The sequence below is a fragment of the Borostomias antarcticus genome (genome assembly GCF_949987555.1).
Source record: "Borostomias antarcticus genome assembly, chromosome: 9".
Classification (NCBI taxonomy): domain Eukaryota; kingdom Metazoa; phylum Chordata; class Actinopteri; order Stomiiformes; family Stomiidae; genus Borostomias; species Borostomias antarcticus.
In genome coordinates this window covers 19102121-19122489 of record NC_140242.1, presented here as the reverse complement: position 1 = coordinate 19122489, position 20369 = coordinate 19102121, and the positions used below count along the sequence as shown (strand labels likewise).

At 51.0% G+C, this 20369-nt stretch overlaps 1 protein-coding gene across 1 annotated transcript in view; it reads right to left on the bottom strand.

Annotated features, from left to right (window-relative positions):
- Positions 1–15825: 15825 nt before the first annotated feature.
- The window catches only part of cwc22 (CWC22 spliceosome associated protein homolog), a gene marked incomplete at its 3' end in the record, with an annotated part of 29166 nt that continues 24622 nt past the window's right edge, over positions 15826–20369 (bottom strand). The window contains exon 21 of the mRNA XM_084443607.1: positions 15826–16595. Coding sequence (XP_084299733.1) covers positions 15826–16595 — 770 coding nt within the window. The remainder of the gene's footprint in view (positions 16596–20369) is intronic.

Sequence of the window (20369 nt, the reverse complement as noted above, 5' to 3'; positions counted from 1 at the left end):
GGAGTGAGCTCAGATCTCCCATGGGGAATATAGCAGTGTGTGTGTGTGTGTGTGTGTGTGTGTGTGTGTGTGTGTGTGTGTGCGTTTGTGTGTGTGTGCGTGCGTGCGTGCGTGCGGGGTGTGTGTGTGTGCGTCTGTGCGTGTGTGTGTGCGTGTGTGTGGAGGTGGGGTGTGGGGGTGTGTGTGTGTGTGTGTGTGTGTGCTGTGTAGACTTGTCTCATTCTTATATGTTTGTACATCGCTATTAAACATGAACATTACAGGCCTTCCCCTATCTGTTACTACAAAATCAGCCTCTGTTCTTGGGTTGCAGACTCTGTGTGTGTGTGTGTGTGTGTGCATGCGCGTGTGTGTTTATGGAGACCCAATATTATGACGCTAACTAGCACTAGTACTCCCAATGGGATGCTAAATGCTAACTGTCTCATACCACTCTCCCACTGGGATGCTAAACGCTAACAGGCTCACCACTCTCCCACTGGGATGCTAAACGCTAACAGGCTCACCACTCTCCCACTGCAGCGCTAACGGCTAGCGGCGGAGCTGCTAGCGGTCCACCCACAGCAGGAGCCCTTGCGCTATAGCGTCCAGCCCAGAGTGCCTGGCTGGGCCGGCCTGGTGCCGTGCTTCCAGTGTAACGCTATCCGACTGCAGAGAGATCTGTTTCCCAGCCCAGCAGTCACCTTGGGCGTCCATCCATCCACAGAGCAGGGTATCAATGTATAGGAGCTATTTAAGGTGCCGTAGGAGGAAGATGATGATGATGATGATGATAGCTATGGGCTGCCTACTGGAGGTCTCGTGTAGGTTAGGGAGAACACACACACGCACACACACACACACACACACACACACACACACACACACACACACACACACCTCTGTCTCTCGTAGGAGAACAGGCTGGTATCGAGGGGAACAGATGGTCTGGTGAGGATATGTGAGGCACAGGGGTGAGGGAGGGTTGGTTGAGTCACACACAAACACACACACACACACACATTGTCCTCCCCTGACAAGGGCAGAACGTGACCTCATTACTAACCACCACCCGGGAATGTGCCCCGGGACCATGGGGTCACTGTGACGGATGAAGGGATGAGACTGAGAGAGGGAGGGACAGAGAGAGAGAGAGCGAGAGAGAGGAAGAGGTGGGGGAGAGAGAGAGAGAGAGAGAGAGAGAAAGGGGAGAAGGTGTGGGAGAGAGGGAGAGAGGAGGAGTGAGGGAGGGAGGAGGAGGTGGGGGAGAGAGAGAAGGAGGGAGGAGTAGTAAGGAAGCTAGGGAGAGAGGAAGAAGGGGAGAAAGGAAGTGATGGAGAGGGAGGAGGAGGAGGTGGGGAGAGAGAGAGAGTGAGGGACTGAGGAGGTGATGCAGTGGAGGCGTGGGGGAGCAGGATGGGCAGGGCCAGACCAGGTCGGCTGGACAGACGTCTGAGGAGTGAGATGACCTTGAGGTGTGACCCCGTGGTGACCTGGTTCCTGTCTCCGCCCACTGACGGGCCGGGTGGAGGAGAGAGGAGAGGTCAGGAGAGGAACTGAGACCTTCAGAGGCAGCCGGACACACTTCAGTGACGACACACTCTCTCTCTCTCTCACTCTCACTCTCTCTCACTCACTCTCTCTCACTCTCTCTCTCTCTCTCTCACTCGCTCTCTCTCTCTCTCTCTCGCTCTCTCTCTCTCTCTCTCTCCCACTCACTCTCTCACTCACTCTCTCTCTCTCTCTCTCTCTCTCACTCTCTCTCTCTCTCTCCCACATGCACACCCTGTCTCTCCACCTCTCTCTCACACACACTATTCTCTTTTTCTCTTAGACACACACACAGACTCTAGCTAGCACACACTCTCTCTCTCTCTCTCTCTCTCTCTCTCTCTCTCTCTCACACACACACACACACACACACACACACACACACACACATCTCCCAGATGAGGGTCAGAAGTAGGTCTGCTGATCATGTGTGTTCCATAATGTACAGTAATACGCTTCATATTTCCTCTAAAAACACCAGCTGGATTACAGGTCAGTGAGATTTAGCAGCACGCCACCACATCAGGGAGCTGGACTAGGGTTAGAGTGGGGGGTATTTTCGTATCATAACAGCCCTTTAAAAGGGCCATGTTTATGTGTCCAGCTGTTACACATTCATGCAGAGGGATTAGAGCTCATAATTATGTCCAAGTTGGTAATCCAGGCCTGGACCAATCGTCTGACGGCACCAGCCCGTACAGCAAAGCCTGCTGGGTAACCTACTTGCACAGGGGCCTTTGTCTCTAATTTGGAACTGGACGGGATTAGTGTCCTAATCTCAGCTGTGTCCTAATCCTACTGAGATGCATCCTCACTGGACAGATAATCCCTGTGGGGATGGCCGGCTGTTGACTGGTCAGTCAGTCTGTAGACTAGGGTTAGCTGGCTGTGGAGCAGCCAGTCAGTCTGTAGACCAGGGTTAGTTGGCTGTGGACCAGTCAGTCAGTCTGTAGACTAGTGTTAGCTGTTGACCAGCCAGTCAGTCTGTAGACTAGGGTTAGCTGGCTGTGGACCGGACAGTCAGTCTGTAGACTAGGGTTAGTTGGCTGTGGACCAGTCAATCAGTCTGTAGACTAGGGTTAGCTGGCTGTTGACCGGTCAGTCAGTCATTCAGTCAGTAGACTAGGGTTAGCTGCTGACCGGTCAGTCAGTCTGTAGACTAGAGTTAGCTGGCTGTGGACCGGTGAGTCAGTCAGTGGATTAGGGTTAGCTGGCTATGGATCAGTTAGTCAGTCAGTCTGTAGACTAGGGTTAGCTGCTGACCAGTCAGTCAGTCTGTATACTAGGGTTAGCTGGCTGTTGACCAGTCAGTCAGTCAGTCTGTAGACTAGGGTTAGCTGTGGACCAGTCAGTCAGTCTGTAGACTAGGGTTATCCGGTTGCTCACCAGTGAGTCCGTCTGTAGACAGCTGGCTGTTGATTAGTCAGTCAGTCAATCTGTATACTAGGGTTAGCTACTGACCGGTCAGTAAGTCAGTCAGTCAGTCAGTCTGTAGACTAGGGTTGGCTGGCTGTTGACTGGTCAGTCAGTCTGTAGACTAGGGTTAGCTGGCTGCTGAACAGTCAGTCAGTCAGTCAGTCTGTAGACTAGGGTAGTGATTTCAGAGAGATGAAAGGGGGAGGAGGATAATGAGAGGAGAGAGGAGGAGGAGAGGGAGGAGGAGGGGGAGGAGGAGAGGGAGGAGGAGGGGGAGGAGGAGAGGGAGGAGGAGGGGGAGGAGGAGGGGGAGGAGGAGGGCGGTAAACCAGGCATGGTTACAACTCTTCCCTTTTAATCCTGCCGAGTCATCAAACATTCAGCAGTAGCTCACTCCAGCTAATGGAACTCCTATGATCCCTGTAATGCTACCTTAGACACTCACACCTCACACACGCACACACACACACACACACACACACACACACACACACACACACACACACACACACACACACACTCACACTCACACTCACACACGCACATGCACACTCACACACAGACCTGCAGTAGCTGAGGGTAGAGGAAGCAGGAAGAAGGATGCAGGGTCATTCCTCTGTGCCTGGGCCCTGCACCAACCCTCCCCCCCCCTGCACCTACCCTTCCCCCACCCCCCTGGCTATACTCTAGTGGTTCATCCATCTATTTTAAAAGCTCCGCTGGTGACCTTGAAAAGCAGACGCACAGCAGTCAAGGAAGGGCAGCCCCCACACCGTCAAGGTCGGGGACAGACCACAGACCGCACGCCGACATGTGGTCAGCTCAGCCCAGCCCAGCGGAGGTTGTGGTTGAATAAAACATCCCAAACGAACAGCGGCTCTCTCCCTTTCTGTCAGTCAGCGACTTCTCTGATGCGTAGTGTGTGTGTGTGTGTGTTTAGGGGTGTGTGTATGAGTGTGTGTGTGTATGAGTGTGTGTGTGTGTGTGTGTGTATGAGTGTGTGTGTGTGTTTAGGGGTGTGTGTATGAGTGTGTGTGTGTGTGTGTGTTTAGGGGTGCGTGTATGAGTGTGTGTGTTTAGGGGTGTGTGTGTGTGTGTGTGTGTTTAGGGGTGTGTGTATGAGTGTGTGTGTGTGTTTAGGGGTGTGTGTGTGTGTGTGTGTGTGTGTGGTAATGGTGTTGTTGACAGGATTAAATCTACTGGCTAATATAATGTTTCTCCCAGCTGTCATGGAGCCAAAGTGGCCCGTTGTGTCTTTGGCCGACTTCGCTCGCTGGCGTTTACTAAACACTCCTCACGCAGAGCTGAGAGCCTGATCACAAGTGAGGCTTTTGTTGCTCTTCTACCTGCAGACAGATGATGAATCTGACACCAGCACATCTCTGGCGTGTGTGTGTGCATGTGTGTGTGTGTGTGCATGTGTGTGTGCGCATGTGTGTGCGTGCACATGTGTGTATGTATGTGTGTATATGTGTTTGTGTGTGTGTGTGTGTGTGTGTATGTGTGTGTGTGTGTGTGTGTGTGTGTGTGTGTGTGTGTGTGTGTGTATGAATGTGTGTATATGTGTGTGTGTGTTTGTATGTATGCGTGTGTGTGTGTGTGTGTGTGTGTGTGTGTGTGTGTGCGTGTATACCCTCTCCCTCTGGGGTTGACGGTGTTGGATGCTCAGCAGATTGTTCTCTGGCTGCGTGTGCGGAGATGAGTCAGAGGTTCATGGGGTGCGTGCGTGTTGAAGCTCCGCCCCCAGGCCTCGGGCTGGCCTATCTTCAGAGGAAGGGGAGGAGGAGCCGGCTGTCATGTCAGATCACAAACTCAGCCGGCGCACAAGGGCATTTCTACAAAACCTGGCTTTGTTTCCCAACTCTACTCAGAATCGAATAAATATTCCCATTACTCATGACCGGTGTCTGAGCTGTCGGGACAGAGCCAGCGTGCGTCTGAAGTGGGAGAGAGAGAGAGAGAGGGAGAGAGAGAGAGAGAGAGAGAGAGGGAAAGAGAGAGAGAGACAGAGAGAGAGAGAGAGAGAGAGAGAGAGAGAGAGAGTCTAGACGTTTCTAAGGTGCCTGGTGTGAATGCTGACCCTGACTGGAAGAGAAGGCCCTAATTAGCATAGCGCGTGTGGCAGGGAGCAGCATTAGCATTCAGTCAACAACGCAAAGAACAACAACAACAGCAACACTGACGGGTGTGGACAGCGACAGCGGGGAGGGGGGTCAGAGGTTGTTTCGAACCCTGACACTCTGAGGTCATCTGAGTCACACCGTGTGTGTCCTTCAGGCTCCAGTGACCCTGGGCTTGATCTGCTCTGAATGTGTCTGAAGTGAAGGGACCTGTGTGTGCTTACCCCTTGCTGTTGGAGGGGTGGGGGGTTGGGGGGGGGGGGGGGGGGTCATTGCCTCAGGAGAGAGAGAGAGTCCTCCTCGTCTTCTCTAGTTCGCACCTCTCCTCCTCCTCCCCCTCCTCCTCCTCTCTAGTTTGCACCTCTCCTCCTCCTCCCCCTTCTCCTCCTCTCTAGTTCGCACCTCTCCTCCTCCTCCCCCTCCTCCCCCTCTCTGCTGTCTCCTTCCTGGGCGCTGCTGAGTGTCCGACCTTTTCTGCACCCTACTTTCCTGGCTGTCTCCTCAGAGACTCAACACGGGGGGAGGAGGAGAGAGGAGAGAGGGAGGAGATGTGAGAGGAAGAGAGGAGGGAAGACGCGTTGAGAGTGGGAAGTGAGGAGAGGAGAGTCGGACAGCGAGAGAGAGGGAGTTGGGGAGGAGAGAGGGAAGCGAGGAGAGGTGTGAAAAAGAGAGGAGTGGAGGCGCGTTGAGTGGGAGGTGAGGAGAGTAGGAGAGCGAGAGGGAGGTCAGGAGAGGAGACGAGAGGAGAGAGGGAGGTCAGGAGAGGGAGGTCAGGAGAGGAGAGGAGAAGAGAGGAAGTAGAGAGAAGATAGAGAGAGAAAGACGAGAGGATGAGTCTAGTATCGCTCTCTATCTGCTCATATAGGAGACACACCCTGGGGTCCACACACACGCACGCGCGCACACACACACACACACACACACACACACACACACACACATGCACGCGCACACACACAAACACACACACACACACACACACAAACAAACACACACACACACACACACAAACACACACACACACACACTATGTCTACTCCATTAACATCACAGCCCTCTTCCATCTCCCAGACATGCTGTCTGATAGCTATGTGGACTGACAGTGTTACCATGGGCCAGCCAATCGCATAACTGTCAGTGTCACCACTTCCTTATCACATGACATGGAAATTAATGAGCTTCCAATAAACCGATGCTGAGTGAAACAGCAGGTGCGGCTAAAACAGCATCACAGCTAGCACAGCCCATAAATCACATTTACACACATCACACAAAGACACACAAACACACACACACACACACAAACACACACAAACACACACACTCACAGCCACCGGTCTCCCATCCACGGGAACACCATTAATCATAGGAGACAGAATGGGACTAATTACCCTGGGTGTGCTAGGGGCAGCAGAGCCCCTCTGTACCTGCCCCGTCCCAGAGAGGGACCTACCTGGCAGGACGCATGTCCACAGGGACCGCCGCTACACGCCGCCGGACGCCTCGGCTCTAAGATAACGGCTTCTGAAAGGGTTCTTTTGGTGCGTTGCTTCCTCTCTCCTTAGGGGACAGCTTAGATAAGAAGAAGAAGAGGTTGGGGGCGGGAATTGATAGATTCTGTGTCAGATGGCGGTACGCCTGAGGGAGCGGTCTGCAAAATGGCCGCCGCGCCAGTGCCAGTCCACCACGGACATCTGCTGTAGAGATGGTGAGTAAGCTTTTTTTTAATTTTTTTTATGTAACCTTTATTTAACAAGGCAGGCCATTAAGAACGCGTTCTTATTTAGCACAGCTGGGCCGCCTGGCAGAACCGGGTCGTGGGCGGTCAGGTCTGGTCACAGTCAGCTGGTTATTATGGCTGGAGCTCAAGAAACGGTGAGAATCAGACCTCCGGAGAAGCACAGAGGCGCTTCGCCTTAACACCCGCCTCCCACGGTGCGAGCAGACTGAGAGGAACACACACACACACACACACTGAAACACACGCGCAGACACACACATACACACGTACACACACAGAAGCAGCATCACTGTGGTTCATCACCTTCACACCAGGCTCACTCCTTAATCAGACAAACGAACAGTTCTACTTGTCATCACACTTAGACTGGAGCTCTCTCTCTCTCACACACACACACACACACACACACACACACACACACCCTCTCTACTAGAGATGCACACTCTGCTACCCATAGCCTACTGCTGCAGTACACATTTCCGTGACTTCTTCATACACACACTCACAGTTTGACACAGTGCACTTCTAAACACACACACACACACACACACACACAGCTTATTATAGTCTGTAGTTCCCACCTGTGGTCAGTCCCCAGTGTGTGGGCCGCCGCAGGTCTCCCAGCTAATCTGCCATGACGTAACCTGCTACTGGACATGCTGCTCTGCAAGCTGCCTCCGCAACGGGCAGCCTGGCACACACACACACACACGCACACACACGCACACTCACTCACACACACACACACGCACGCAGGCACGCACACACACACACACACACACACACACACACGCACACACGCACACACTCACACTCACACACGCACACACGCACACGCACATGCACACACACACACACACACACACGCGTACACACACACACACATACAGTATAAGAGCATCACTGAGATCAATCAGTGGTACAGCTAGTACACTCTGTCATCAATATCCATTAGAGCAAAAACACCAATCCCTGTCATGCATCTGATAGTTCTCCATAGAGAGCTGGTTGGAGTAAGTGAGCAGAGGACAGAACTGCTACAGAGGACATGACTGCTACAGAGGACATACACACACACACACACACACGCACGCGCGCACACACACACGCACACACACACACACACACACACACACACACACACACACACACCTCCCTGGTGATGTCATCCAGGGTACCGGGTTTCAGAGATTACATTGTGGGCTGGTTTTCCCGGTCCCAGTTATATCAAAGTCAATGGGGATGTTTTATTAAAATGGTTTCCTACTTAGAGGCTTCCTCTGTCCAGGAATCCGGCCCTTGTGGTTAAGATGAATGATGATAAGTTCCAGTTTCACCCAGGAGTGCCCCCCCTAGTGGAGAAAGTTGATCTGAAATGATGTCTTACACTGTATGTGTTTAGACACTCTCCTCCCCGCCGCCACCATCACCACCCTCATCATCATCGTCACCATCACCATCATCATCTTCATCATCATCAGGAGAAGACAGCAGGACACAACATTACTGGCTGTGTGTCTGTCACTATACTGGCTGTGTGACAGTAGGGTATGTGTGTGTGTGCGTGCGTGTGTGCGTGCATGCGTCTATCAGAGGGAGTAATGTAGCGTAACTTTGTACTGCTGCATAACAGATTGGTGTCACGCCCAGTTCATCACTGTTTCCTACTCAAACACACCCAACACCAGCACTGACACACACACGCACGCACGCGCGCGCGCGCGCACACATGAATGTTTAACTGCACCTGTAGGTAGGCTAGGCTACTTTAACAAATGAAAGTTTAAGGAGCTCCCAATCCGGAGGACTACGATCTACTGAGACAGATTAACCATGGCAACTGCCCCACCGTGAAGTAGCCTAATTAATGTACAGGCTACGGTAGGCTTGATTAGACATCCACTTACTTAAATACCACTCTGACTCTGCTCTCAAAACACATCGGACAAGATGCGCTTACTTGGCTACGTTGGTATTAAGGATTTATAAAGGATTATGAGGAATAATTCAGAAGACCCGACCGGGCACTGCTCCAAGACATCTATCTATATCCTGTAGCCTACTGGCCTTACTAATGTGACGTGCTGGTTCGCAGACGAGAGAACAACCCGCCAAAAAAGTTCAGGTGCGGTTTCTGAACACCGATGTGAACACCGAAGACACCCTGGACGCTCAGAGCGCTGGTTTTGACTTCCAACAGTAGCCTACCCTACAATAGACACATTTAGACCCGTTCGGCTCTTTACAACACACACTATCTTCTCTCAAATGCATGTAATAATTGTTATGAACTATTCAAATCTTCAGTGGAAATGAGCCTTGCCTATAGCCTAATGGGCTACTCAACCAAATACTGGACAGGAATTCCTAGAAACTGACATCAGAGGTCCCGACAGTCAGAGTGACGGACTCGCAACGAGACTACAACTGCTTTAGGCTACTTGTCTAGGTTTCAATGGTAAGTGGTACATTCTAGAGACGGTTTTATGTGATACCATCATCTACCGTAAACTGGGAAAAACCTGTTATTGACTTAGCCTACCTGTAGACAGCCCTTGGGGTCGGGAAAGTAACGGTCTGCCTGTTTATTCTCGCCGGTCGGTCGTGCCAAAGCGTTGCCTCTCTCTCTCCTCTCCTCTCCGCTGCCTCGCGATCGGTAGGTTTGACAGCAGCGATGAGCCGCGCGCTCTGAGCAGCCCAGAGAGACCGTCCACGCATGCTCACCCGCGCGCGGTCTGGACGGCAGCTGTAAGCCTACCCGAGCACACGGTTCCATGTCCTACATTCAGTCAACTCAGAGGAAAACCCCGAATAAATGAAGAAATAGAAACATTAATTCATAAAAGCTTACTTATAGTCTATGTAGCCTACTAGGAGGAAATGCAGGCCTTTTGTTTGACAGATTGATGGACTTATTTATTGACAGCTGCTTGTTAAGATACAAGCGTATGCCAGCGCGCAAATAAGCGGGGTATTTGTTTCATATAGGATAAACATTCCTCGGCTGGGCGACGAAAGGAGTTTAAATTGTACGCTGTAGTGCTGATCACCATATAAGCCTCTATTTTGGAAGTTAAACACAGGCTGCAGAAACGGAACCCTCACTCCCAGTTCCTCCCTCAGCCTTAGGCTAAACTACGGTTGGGCTGTGTGTGATCACCACTGACACACACACACACACAGACTCACGCGCATGCACACACACATGCACACGCGCGCGCACACACACACACACACACTATGGGGTGTGATTAGTGCCAGCACACCATACTGAAACGCTTGACTTGCGCCTACTTAAGAAGACGCGATGACATCAAACGTCTAAACGCACGTGTATAATTTCCATTGACAAACAATGGAGAGACAGACGTCTCATAGCTGTAACGTACCTGTCACGCAGACGCTGTGCACATGTTGTTTACACGAATTGCGCATCGTGTGCGTGACGGCAACACTACAGGTTAGATGCGCCTCACATATGCGACACCAACACTACACATGACAGTTTGGTAAAATCATAGATGAACGTACGTACGTTCGCTTGTAATGTGTGCAGAAATTGCATAGCGACGTGTCAAACGTGCCAGTGCCTTGCTTGCGCAGCAGACGTGTTAGCGGCCGCACGTGTAAGATCAGTTGCCTTTAAATCATAGCTGGTTCTAATCTCGTCCTTGCCCATTGCGAATGCATTCTCAATAAATGGAATTCGCACATGTTAAGCAACTTGTTTTTAATAAAGCCTAATATCTGAATGACTCTTTCTTCGCAATTTAAAACAAATGTTCAGATACACGTGTTTCTTGTCAATAGAGGGCGCTGCAGCACCGTCAGCACCAGTTCGAACAGCCACAACCTATTTGAAAATGTAGCGATAGTGGAGATAAAACGACACATATCTAGGAAAAGTTATGCAAGGAGGGTCCTGGAATTTGATTGAGTGCAAATAAATATTATTGATTTTTATTCAATATGGACAAATGAGCCCCGCTCGCAGCTTCTAGTGCCCGCTGACTTAACACGAGCGTGCAAACGTTACATGCATGTGCGCAAAAGTGGCACGGCACCTTTTACACGTCACCCTCTGAGAATGCGAGCGACTCGTAACGCGTGCGTATATGCACGCCTATTAATCAGCTCGCCAAAGTACCTTTATACACGCAATGCAGGCGACGAAAGCACTGAGTGTTTGTTACGCTGGCACGAATCACACCCCACACACACACACACACACACACACACACACACACACACACGTGGCCGGCGTCTGTCTGTGTTGTGTGGGCCTATTTCTTCTTTAACAGATGAGACGGACACTTCTCCCTTTTGGTCTCAAATCATGTATTAAACTGTCATCTGTTATCAAAAAGGGAAAAATGAAAATCAGGAAACAGCTCCTCCACATTTGCTCCTAGCCTCTTCGGCCGACACACAGGTAGGAAAGACCATAACGATTCAATAGGCTAAAATAAATTAGGTAAATTGACAGCCTACCTGTCATCAAAAAATGAATCGAAAATCAGGAAACAGTTCCTCCACATTTGCTCCTAGCCTACATAAGAATTGTGACCAACATTAGACGCCCAAACAATAGCAACGCATTAAAGGATAGAACAGTGAGGGGGCAGACTCAGACCTCTTTCCGCCGACACACATGCAGGAAAGAGGCAGAGGTGAGGGGTCACTAGCATGACAGACAGGAAATGGGGTCATAAGTAGGGAGAACATTTCCTGATGTGTAAAATAAATGAATTAAAAAGCAATAAATCTAATAATTATACGATTTGGTTTAATTATATTTTTTCATACAGTTATACAATTTCTAACAATGTTACACACACACACACACACACAACACACACACACACACACACACACCACAGAGCACTACTTCTGCATTAAAACACTCAGGAAGTATAATCCACCACACTCAAGCAACCTTGCAGTAATATAATAGCCTCGGTTAGTTTATCCATCCATCCAGTCCTGATTCCCTGCGGTACAGACAGGCTCCCCGGTATAGAGACCGTCTCTATCCATCCTCCTCCCCGGTATAGAGACCGTCTCTATCCATCCTCCTCCCCGGTATAGAGACCGTCTCTATCCATCCTCCTCCCCGGTAGAGAGACCGTCCCTATCCATCCTCCTCCCCGGTATAGAGACTGTCTCTATCCATCCTCCTCCCCGGTAGAGAGACCGTCTCTATCCATCCTCCCTCCGGTGTGGAGGTAATGCAGATCTCTCTAATGGACTATAGGAATATAGGCTATATGATGTATAGTCCCATTACCTGTCCTGCCTACCTGCGCCTGGCGGGAGGTGTGTGTGTGTGTGTGTGAACGCGTGTGGTATTCCCCAGGCCTGGAGAAACCTATTACGTGAACCATGCTACTAAACCTCTGCCCTGTCAGTCTCATCCAGCGTTCCTCTCCATACTGCCCTGGGCACGCACACACACAGACACACACACACACACACGCAGACACACACACACGCAGACACACACACGCAGACACACACACACACGCAGACACACACGCAGACACACACACACACACGCAGACGCACACACACGCACACACACGCACACACACACACACAGACACACACGCACACACACAAACACCAACAAACACACACACAAACACATATGCACACATACACACACTAACAAACACACACACACAAACACACACACATGTACACATGTACAGACATACACAAGCACATACAAATACACACACATCCCAAGCAGAGAAACGTTTTCACCCTCGCCACACCCACCCTTATCTCATTACCTTCTCGTGTCTCCGCCCTTCCCAGGATGCAGTAGAGGTTATCATGCGTCAAGCAGCGGACAGGACAGGAGGACACTGGCAAACATCTGTTGGGTTCTCATCTCATATTCTAAATGGGTGCGTCCCCCCCCTCCCCCCGAGACGCTGAGTCCAGAGCTTGGGATGTCACAGAGGGAGACGCTAGGCTGCCATCTTATCCAGAGGACAATTAGACTGGATGTGAGAGAAACAGCAGGCTTTTACCCCTGCAGCTAAATTTATCTGCTGCTGCGGAGGTGACACATTCCTGACCGACACCAGGGGCCTCCTCCAGTCCGCCTCTCTCTCTATCTTGCTTACAGACAGAGAGACCCGCTAACAAGAAATCTTTGCCTGGGAATGTGTGTTTGCGCGTGTGCGCGTGGGTGTGTGTGTGTGTCTCCGCCTATCTCTCCCGTTATCCATCATTCTCTTTCTCTCTCTATCCATTTCTCTTCCTCTCCATCTATCCGTCTCACCGTCTTATCAATCCATATCACTCTCTATCCCTATCTTAGCTATCCATCCATCTCTCTCTCTCTCTCTCTCTCTCTGGGTTGGCTCCAGCTGATGACTCTCTCCATAACATCCCCCAAACCCCCCCCACGTTCTCTGGAGATTCCATGGTGTATTAATGATGAGACAGTCAAAATGAACCCTGCCCCTGTTCACATGCACTCCATTTAAATAGAATGAATTGTGTATGGGAGTAGCTTCACTTGCAGAAGCTTTGTTACTTAAAAACTCATTAGTGTTTTCAGAAGTTTATTGCTCTGTAGCTTAGCGGTGTCGTGAACTACTGGAACTAGCTTACCTCTACATTTTTCACCCCAAAAATACAATTTAAGCAGCCAGTGACATCAAATAATTCCTCCATTATTTTCAAAGACAGCCGTTTCTTTCATCACTGTTCTCAATTGGACAGCCTGTTAAAGGCGGCATCCAGAGTGTGAATCTGTTCTAGCAGTCTTAATATGGCATCTCCACTTTAGACCAGATCCGTTTTTCATTTAATTGTAGTGAAATACTCTCTTTAACATGCAAAACTACAGTTTTCTGAAGCGTAGATTCAGCGTAGAGCCACATCTGCTGATGTGAAGTGGCAGCTAATTTAACAGGTTTCTCAGGGTATAGCTTCGCCAACACTGATTATGGACAAGAGCTATGACAGGGAAGGGAGGGGCATGTATGACACAAAATATTAACCAATAAGACGACTCAGTAGACACTTCAAACTCTCTCCGCCACACTCTCACCCTCCTTCCCCTCCACTGCGACCCCCAATCCCCCCTTCAGGCGCGCTGGACTGACAGTTCTCCACTCCAGCCCGGAGGAGCGGTCTTCCATTCCGTTGCCCCGACAACACTACAAAGGACGACCCACTTTCCCTCCCTCCCCCCTCCCCGTGCGTCCTGGTGCAACCTTGGGCAGAGACGCTTAAGGTCGTTGGAGGTAGACGGCAGCTGCGAGTGATGCAGGACGTTTCTCTGGTTCTGAACACCGATGCGCTGAACTGAGAGAACAGACAGAGGCACCCGCTGGTTTCTAAAACAGTTCTTGTGTGTAGATAATTCTCCTGTAAGGGGAGCCTGTTTTGGGACAAATGTCAGTCCTGTCGTTCACACACCAGCAGTAGCCTAGTCTGAATGCGTCCAGCATCAGTGGTTGTGCTAATAAGGCTCAAGTGGGTCACAGATACACACACAGCAGATGGACTTTCACATTTGAGAGTAGTGTGACATATACGGGAAAACACTTAATCACAGCGTGTTTTTCTTTTAGAAATTAACCAGGGAAGCCCTGTTAAGATTAATCTTTTTTTTTTGAAGGAGCCTGGCTTGTAAGGAAATATCATTTTTGGGCATTAAACACATTAACCTGCTGGTCCACCTCAGATGCCAGGATAAAGGAAGTGATTCTACACACTTCCCACTGAGTTTTTTTTTGTGAGCTCTCGCTCAGACCTTCTTCAGAGCGTTACACATTTATTTGAAATATCCAGAGCCACTAGGCCACAGCGGTCTTGAATAAAACAAAGAGGGGACAGAAAGAACAGTTGAGAGTTTTATTTATGTTTCCTCTTTTTTCCCCCCCATCAACAGAAAAATAGGCTCCACTAATACAAAATATGCTGCAGCAAATACAAACATGGCGACACAGGCGTTCTGACGCTGGCAGACTTTTTAAACCCACCGTTTAAAACCCTCAGAAATGTGATATCATATGTACAAGGTCACCACCATACAGCCTGTCTGGTCCTTTGCTCGACTGCCAAAACGCCGACTTCACGCATTTCGTCGGGTTACAGCTGTATGGTATGAAAAACTACAACAGTTGGAGAGGCCGGGACTGCAGGAGAAACACATTACTGTACACACCCTCCTACTACAGCCGGATTGCAGGAGAAACACATGACATACTCCTCCTACAGCCGGACTGCAGGAGAAACACGACATACTCCTCCTACAGCCGGACTGCAGGAGAAACACATTACACACTCCTCCTACAGCCGGACTGCAGGAGAAACACATTACACACTCCTCCTACAGCCGGACTGCAGGAGAAACATATTACATACTCCTGCTACAGCCGGACTGCAGGAGAAACACATTACACACTCCTCCTACAGCCGGACTGCAGGAGAAACACATTACACACTCCTCCTACAGCCGGACTGCAGGAGAAACACATTACACACTCCTCCTACAGCCGGACTGCAGGAGAAACACATTACACACTCCTCCTACAGCCGGACTGCAGGAGAAACATATTACATACTCCTGCTACAGCCGGACTGCAGGAGAAACACATGACATACTCCTCCTACAGCCGGTACTGCAAGAGAAACATTACATACTTGTGCTACAGCTGGGACTGGAGGAGAAACGCATGACATACTCCTGCTACGGCCGGTACTGCAGGAGGCAGCACACTCAGTCCACGTTGACAGCAGACGCCGAGGCTCCGCCCACACACAGCAGCTCTGGGCTGAGTTCAGTCGGCCAGACTGACCGGGTAAAAGAAGAGGATTCTTGATCCAGGACGGCCGCAGGTCGACAGTACTGGTATAACGGTCAGGGTCGACCGTCATCCCCGTCTCCCTCTAGTGGGGCTGTCGTCCCTTATCCCTCCGACTCCTCCCTCCCTCCCCCCTCCAACTCCTCCCTCCCTCCCGCCTCCAACTCCTCCTCCCTCCATCTCCCAGCTATCTCCTCCTGCGTGGGGAGCTCTCCCTGCTCCTCTCCTCGTTCCTCCGGGACTCTCTGTAGCGGTCGGAGTGACGGTTCTCCTTGTCCTCCCTCCCCTCCCCCCTCCTGTCCTCCCCCCTCCTCCTCTCCTCCCCCTTCCTGTCCTCTCGGCGCTCCAGTCCGTTCCTGGCAGAGTCTCTGGAGTCCTTCTCCTTGCGGCTGCGCTCTCTTGACTTTGACCTCTCCGACCTCTCCCCCTCTCTCTCTTTCTCTCTCTCCTTCTCCCTCTCTTTTTCCTTCTCCCTCTCTTTTTCCCTCTCCCTCTCTTTTTCCTTCTCCCTCTCTTTTTCCTTCTCCCTCTCTTTTTCCTTCTCCCTCTCTTTTTCCTTCTCCCTCTCCTTCTCTCGGCTGGCCGGTTCCCTTTCAGCGCTGCGCGGCCGGGCTCTGTCTCTGTCCCCGTGTCTGCGTCTGTCCGTCTGTCTGTCCTCGTCCTCGTCGTCTCGGTGCTGCCGGGCAGGAGGCGGGCCCTGACCTCGGCGCTCACGCTCGCGGGCGGGCGCCGGCGGGGAACCGTCGTCGGGGCGACCCTGGTGGCGGGAGGCCTGGGGCCGCTCGCGCTCCTCGCTGCTGTCGTCGCGGCGACGGTTGTCCTGCTTCTTGCTGGCCCGCTCCTCCAGTGGGGCCTTCTGATTGGAGGGCTTGCGGGAGCTCTTCTGCTTGGTCTTCTCCTTTTTCCTGCTCTCCGGCTTCTTCTTCTTCTTCTTCCGTCTGGAATCGGAGTCCGAGTCTGGAACACCAGAGACACAACACACACGGGTTAGAAGGACTACACCTAATTCTCACAAACCCGTTTAAACACTGGACACTCCCAAGACAGTCATTCACCAGTCAGTTGTGGTGTATAAAGGTCAGCCAATGACAGAGCCAGACCTGACAACCATGGGAAAATATTCAGAGTATCAGCAGCATGCATTTCTTCTGAGCATTGGAAGGGGGGGTCGGCGAGTCCTCCCCCAGGAAATGAAGTGTTGATTTCCTGCATTCTGCAAAAGCTTAATTTCCTGCATTCTGGTGAATTTCTACGCACCGGTTTGTGCCTTTTCTTTTCATTATTAATGCAGCTTCTGCAATGTATTTATTTAATGATTCAATAATTTAATCATCTTATATAGGCCCGTATCATATAGGCCTAATGGAAAAGCCAAGCTCCTTGGTGGCTAATGTCAACATCATAATTGCACAATGTGCAAAATGCATGGTGAGGCAGTTTTGCGGCGTTCCGCCTCGGTGGATAATAAAGAGCTAGGCTCCCGTATCAGTGGGTGTTGAGTGAGTGAGTATTTGGGTCGGGGAGGGTTAGGATTGGTAATAAAGTAGCTAGGCTATCAGTGGATGTTGAGTGATTGCAGGGCCGGTGTGTCCATAGATGCGGGCTAGGCACAATTTTGCCAAGAGTGGCACTTTGGCAAGGGCGGCAAAATGTGAGCCAACCAGGTGCCAACTATTTTTTTTAAAAACTAGAAAAACCGCCTAGCGGCTAAATGCCTCCGCCCAACAATGCCAGTTGCAGTTAACCTAACTAACCTGACTAACTGCTAACCTAACCCTAACGCTAGCTAGCTAACGCTAATGCTAACTTTAATGCTAATGCTAGCTAGCTAAAGCTAGCATTAGTGTAAGAATTAGCGTTAGCTAGCTAGCGTTAGCATTATCATTAGGATCAGCTAGCTAGCGTTAGCATTCAAAAGTGCCTTTTGTGATGTCACAAAAGGTGACCTTGACCTCTGACATTTGAATACCAAAATCGAATCCAATTAATCTAATTAATTCCAACTGGACATTTGGCCAAATATGTACAAATTTTGTCAAGCCATTCTTGAGATAGTGTTCATCAGACCAAAAACACATTTTGTGAGGTCACAATGACCTTGAACTTTGACCTTTAACCCCCATGATCTAAACAGTTCATCCTTGAGTGCCAGTGAACATTTGTACCAAAGGGGAAGACATTCCGTCAATGCGTTCCCGAGATTGCATTAACAAACATCGGATGGGCGGACGGACGGACAACCGGAAACCATAATGCCTCCGGCCTGGCGGAGGCATAAAAAATTAATGGGTGCATCAATTGCTGAGGAATGTGTCAATAAGGCTGCACCTGCCGCCTCCACCCCAACTCTCACCAGCCATGACTGATAAGGAAACATGGAAGCAAGAGCCTACTGCACTGTATGTCTGAACAACCACAGGCATCTGGCTGCCAATACAAAAAGAGGAGACTGTTGAAGGACCAAGCACACTTGTTAAAATATATTGATCATTCAGCTGCAGCCTACAGGACAACGCAGTATTATACATCCGCAGTTCAATGAACCAGGACAGGTTTAATCATGGACTGGCAACGATCTCCATAGAACGTGAGCTGAGAATCCCAATAGGCGTGCAGGAATCTAAACAGGCCTGGAAGATGCAGCTGAGACCTTTGCAGCGATGAAGGCCCTCTGTGAACGCGTCTGAAAGGGAGGCTCAGACTATTTGCTCTAGTCGTTAAGCTGAATCTGCTGATACTGCTGAATCTGCTACTTGCACACATTTAATGTGTGTGTTTTTCACACATGAGAAAGTTTATAATGGAGTGTATATAGGAGAGATTTGCAGTGGCATTATTTAGCTTGAGGAGCTGAAATTGGATTTTTTGGAAAATAGATGTGCTGTCATCTCTGCTGTAGAGAATGTGGAACCAGGTTATATTGACTATGCAGACCTGGGTGGTATTATTGATGCCCACGTCATGCATAGATGTTGACACTGAGCACTGTTACGCCAGACTAGTGTTGCACTACAGTATTTGCGTTTGCATCCCTACGGCATACTGGCCTGTGTGTTGTTGGTAGGGCAGGCCTGTGTGTGTTGTTGTTGGTAGGGCAGGCCTGTGTGTGTTGTTGGTAGGGCAGGCCTGTGTGTGTGTTGCTGGTAGGGCAGGCCTGTGTGTGTTGTTGTTGGTAGGGCAGGCCTGTGTGTGTGTTGCTGGTAGGGCAGGCCTGTGTGTGTGTTGCTGGTAGGGAAGGCCTGTGTGTGTGTTGCTGGTAGGGCAGGCCTGTGTGTGTGTTGCTGGTAGGGCAGGCCTGTGTGTGTGTTGTTGGTAGGGCAGGCCTGTGTGTGTTGTTGGTAGGGAAGGCCTGTGTGTGTTGTTGGTAGGGAAGGCCTGTGTGTGTTGTTGGTAGGGCAGGCCTGTGTGTGTTGTTGGTAGGGCAGGCCTGTGTGTGTTGTTGGTAGGGCAGGCCTGTGTGTGTTGTTGGTAGGGCAGGCCTGTGTGTTGTTGGTAGGGAAGGCTTGTGTGTGTTGTTGGTAGGGCAGGCCTGTGTGTGTGGTTGCTGGTAGGGCAGGCCTGTGTGTGTTGTTGTTGGTAGGGCAGGCCTGTGTGTGTGTTGCTGGTAGGGCAGGCCTGTGTGTGTTGTTGTTGGTAGGGCAGGCCTGTGTGTGTGTTGCTGGTAGGGCAGGCCTGTGTGTGTGTTGCTGGTAGGGCAGGCCTGTGTGTGTGTTGCTGGTAGGGCAGGCCTGTGTGTGTGTTGCTGGTAGGGCAGGCCTGTGTGTGTTGGTAGGGCAGGCCTGTGTGTGTGTTGCTGGTAGGGCAGGCCTGTGTGTGTGTTGCTGGTAGGGCAGGCCTGTGTGTGTGTTGCTGGTAGGGCAGGCCTGTGTGTGTGTTGCTGGTAGGGAAGGCCTGTGTGTGTTGCTGGTAGGGCAGGCCTGTGTGTGTTGGTAGGGCAGGCCTGTGTGTGTGTTGCTGGTAGGGCAGGCCTGTGTGTGTTGCTGGTAGGGCAGGCCTGTGTGTGTTGCTGGTAGGGCAGGCCTGTGTGTGTTGTTGTTGGTAGGGCAGGCCTGTGTGTGTGTTGCTGGTAGGGCAGGCCTGTGTGTGTTGCTGGTAGGGCAGGCCTGTGTGTGTTGTTGTTGGTAGGGCAGGCCTGTGTGTGTTGTTGTTGGTAGGGCAGGCCTGTGTGTGTTGTTGTTGGTAGGGCAGGCCTGTGTGTGTTGTTGTTGGTAGGGCAGGCCTGTGTGTGTTGCTGGTAGGGCAGGCCTGTGTGTGTTGTTGTTGGTAGGGCAGGCCTGTGTGTGTTGTTGTTGGTAGGGCAGGCCTGTGTGTGTTGTTGTTGGTAGGGCAGGCCTGTGTGTGTTGTTGTTGGTAGGGCAGGCCTGTGTGTGTTGTTGTTGGTAGGGCAGGCCTGTGTGTTGTTGTTGGTAGGGCAGGCCTGTGTGTGTGTTTCTGGTAGGGCAGGCCTGTGTGTGTGTTGCTGGTAGGGCAGGCCTGTGTGTGTGTGTTGCTGGTAGGGCAGGCCTGTGTGTGTGTGTTGCTGGTAGGGCAGGCCTGTGTGTGTTGCTGGTAGGGCAGGCCTGTGTGTGTTGCTGGTAGGGCAGGCCTGTGTGTGTGTTGTTGGTAGGGCAGGCCTGTGTGTGTTGTTGCTGGTAGGGCAGGCCTACGTTGCAAATAAAGGCGGCATAATTGCTTTTCAGCTAGAGCGGCAGAAGTGCACGTGCCGGTCCCGAGTGACAGAATTTGGGTCGG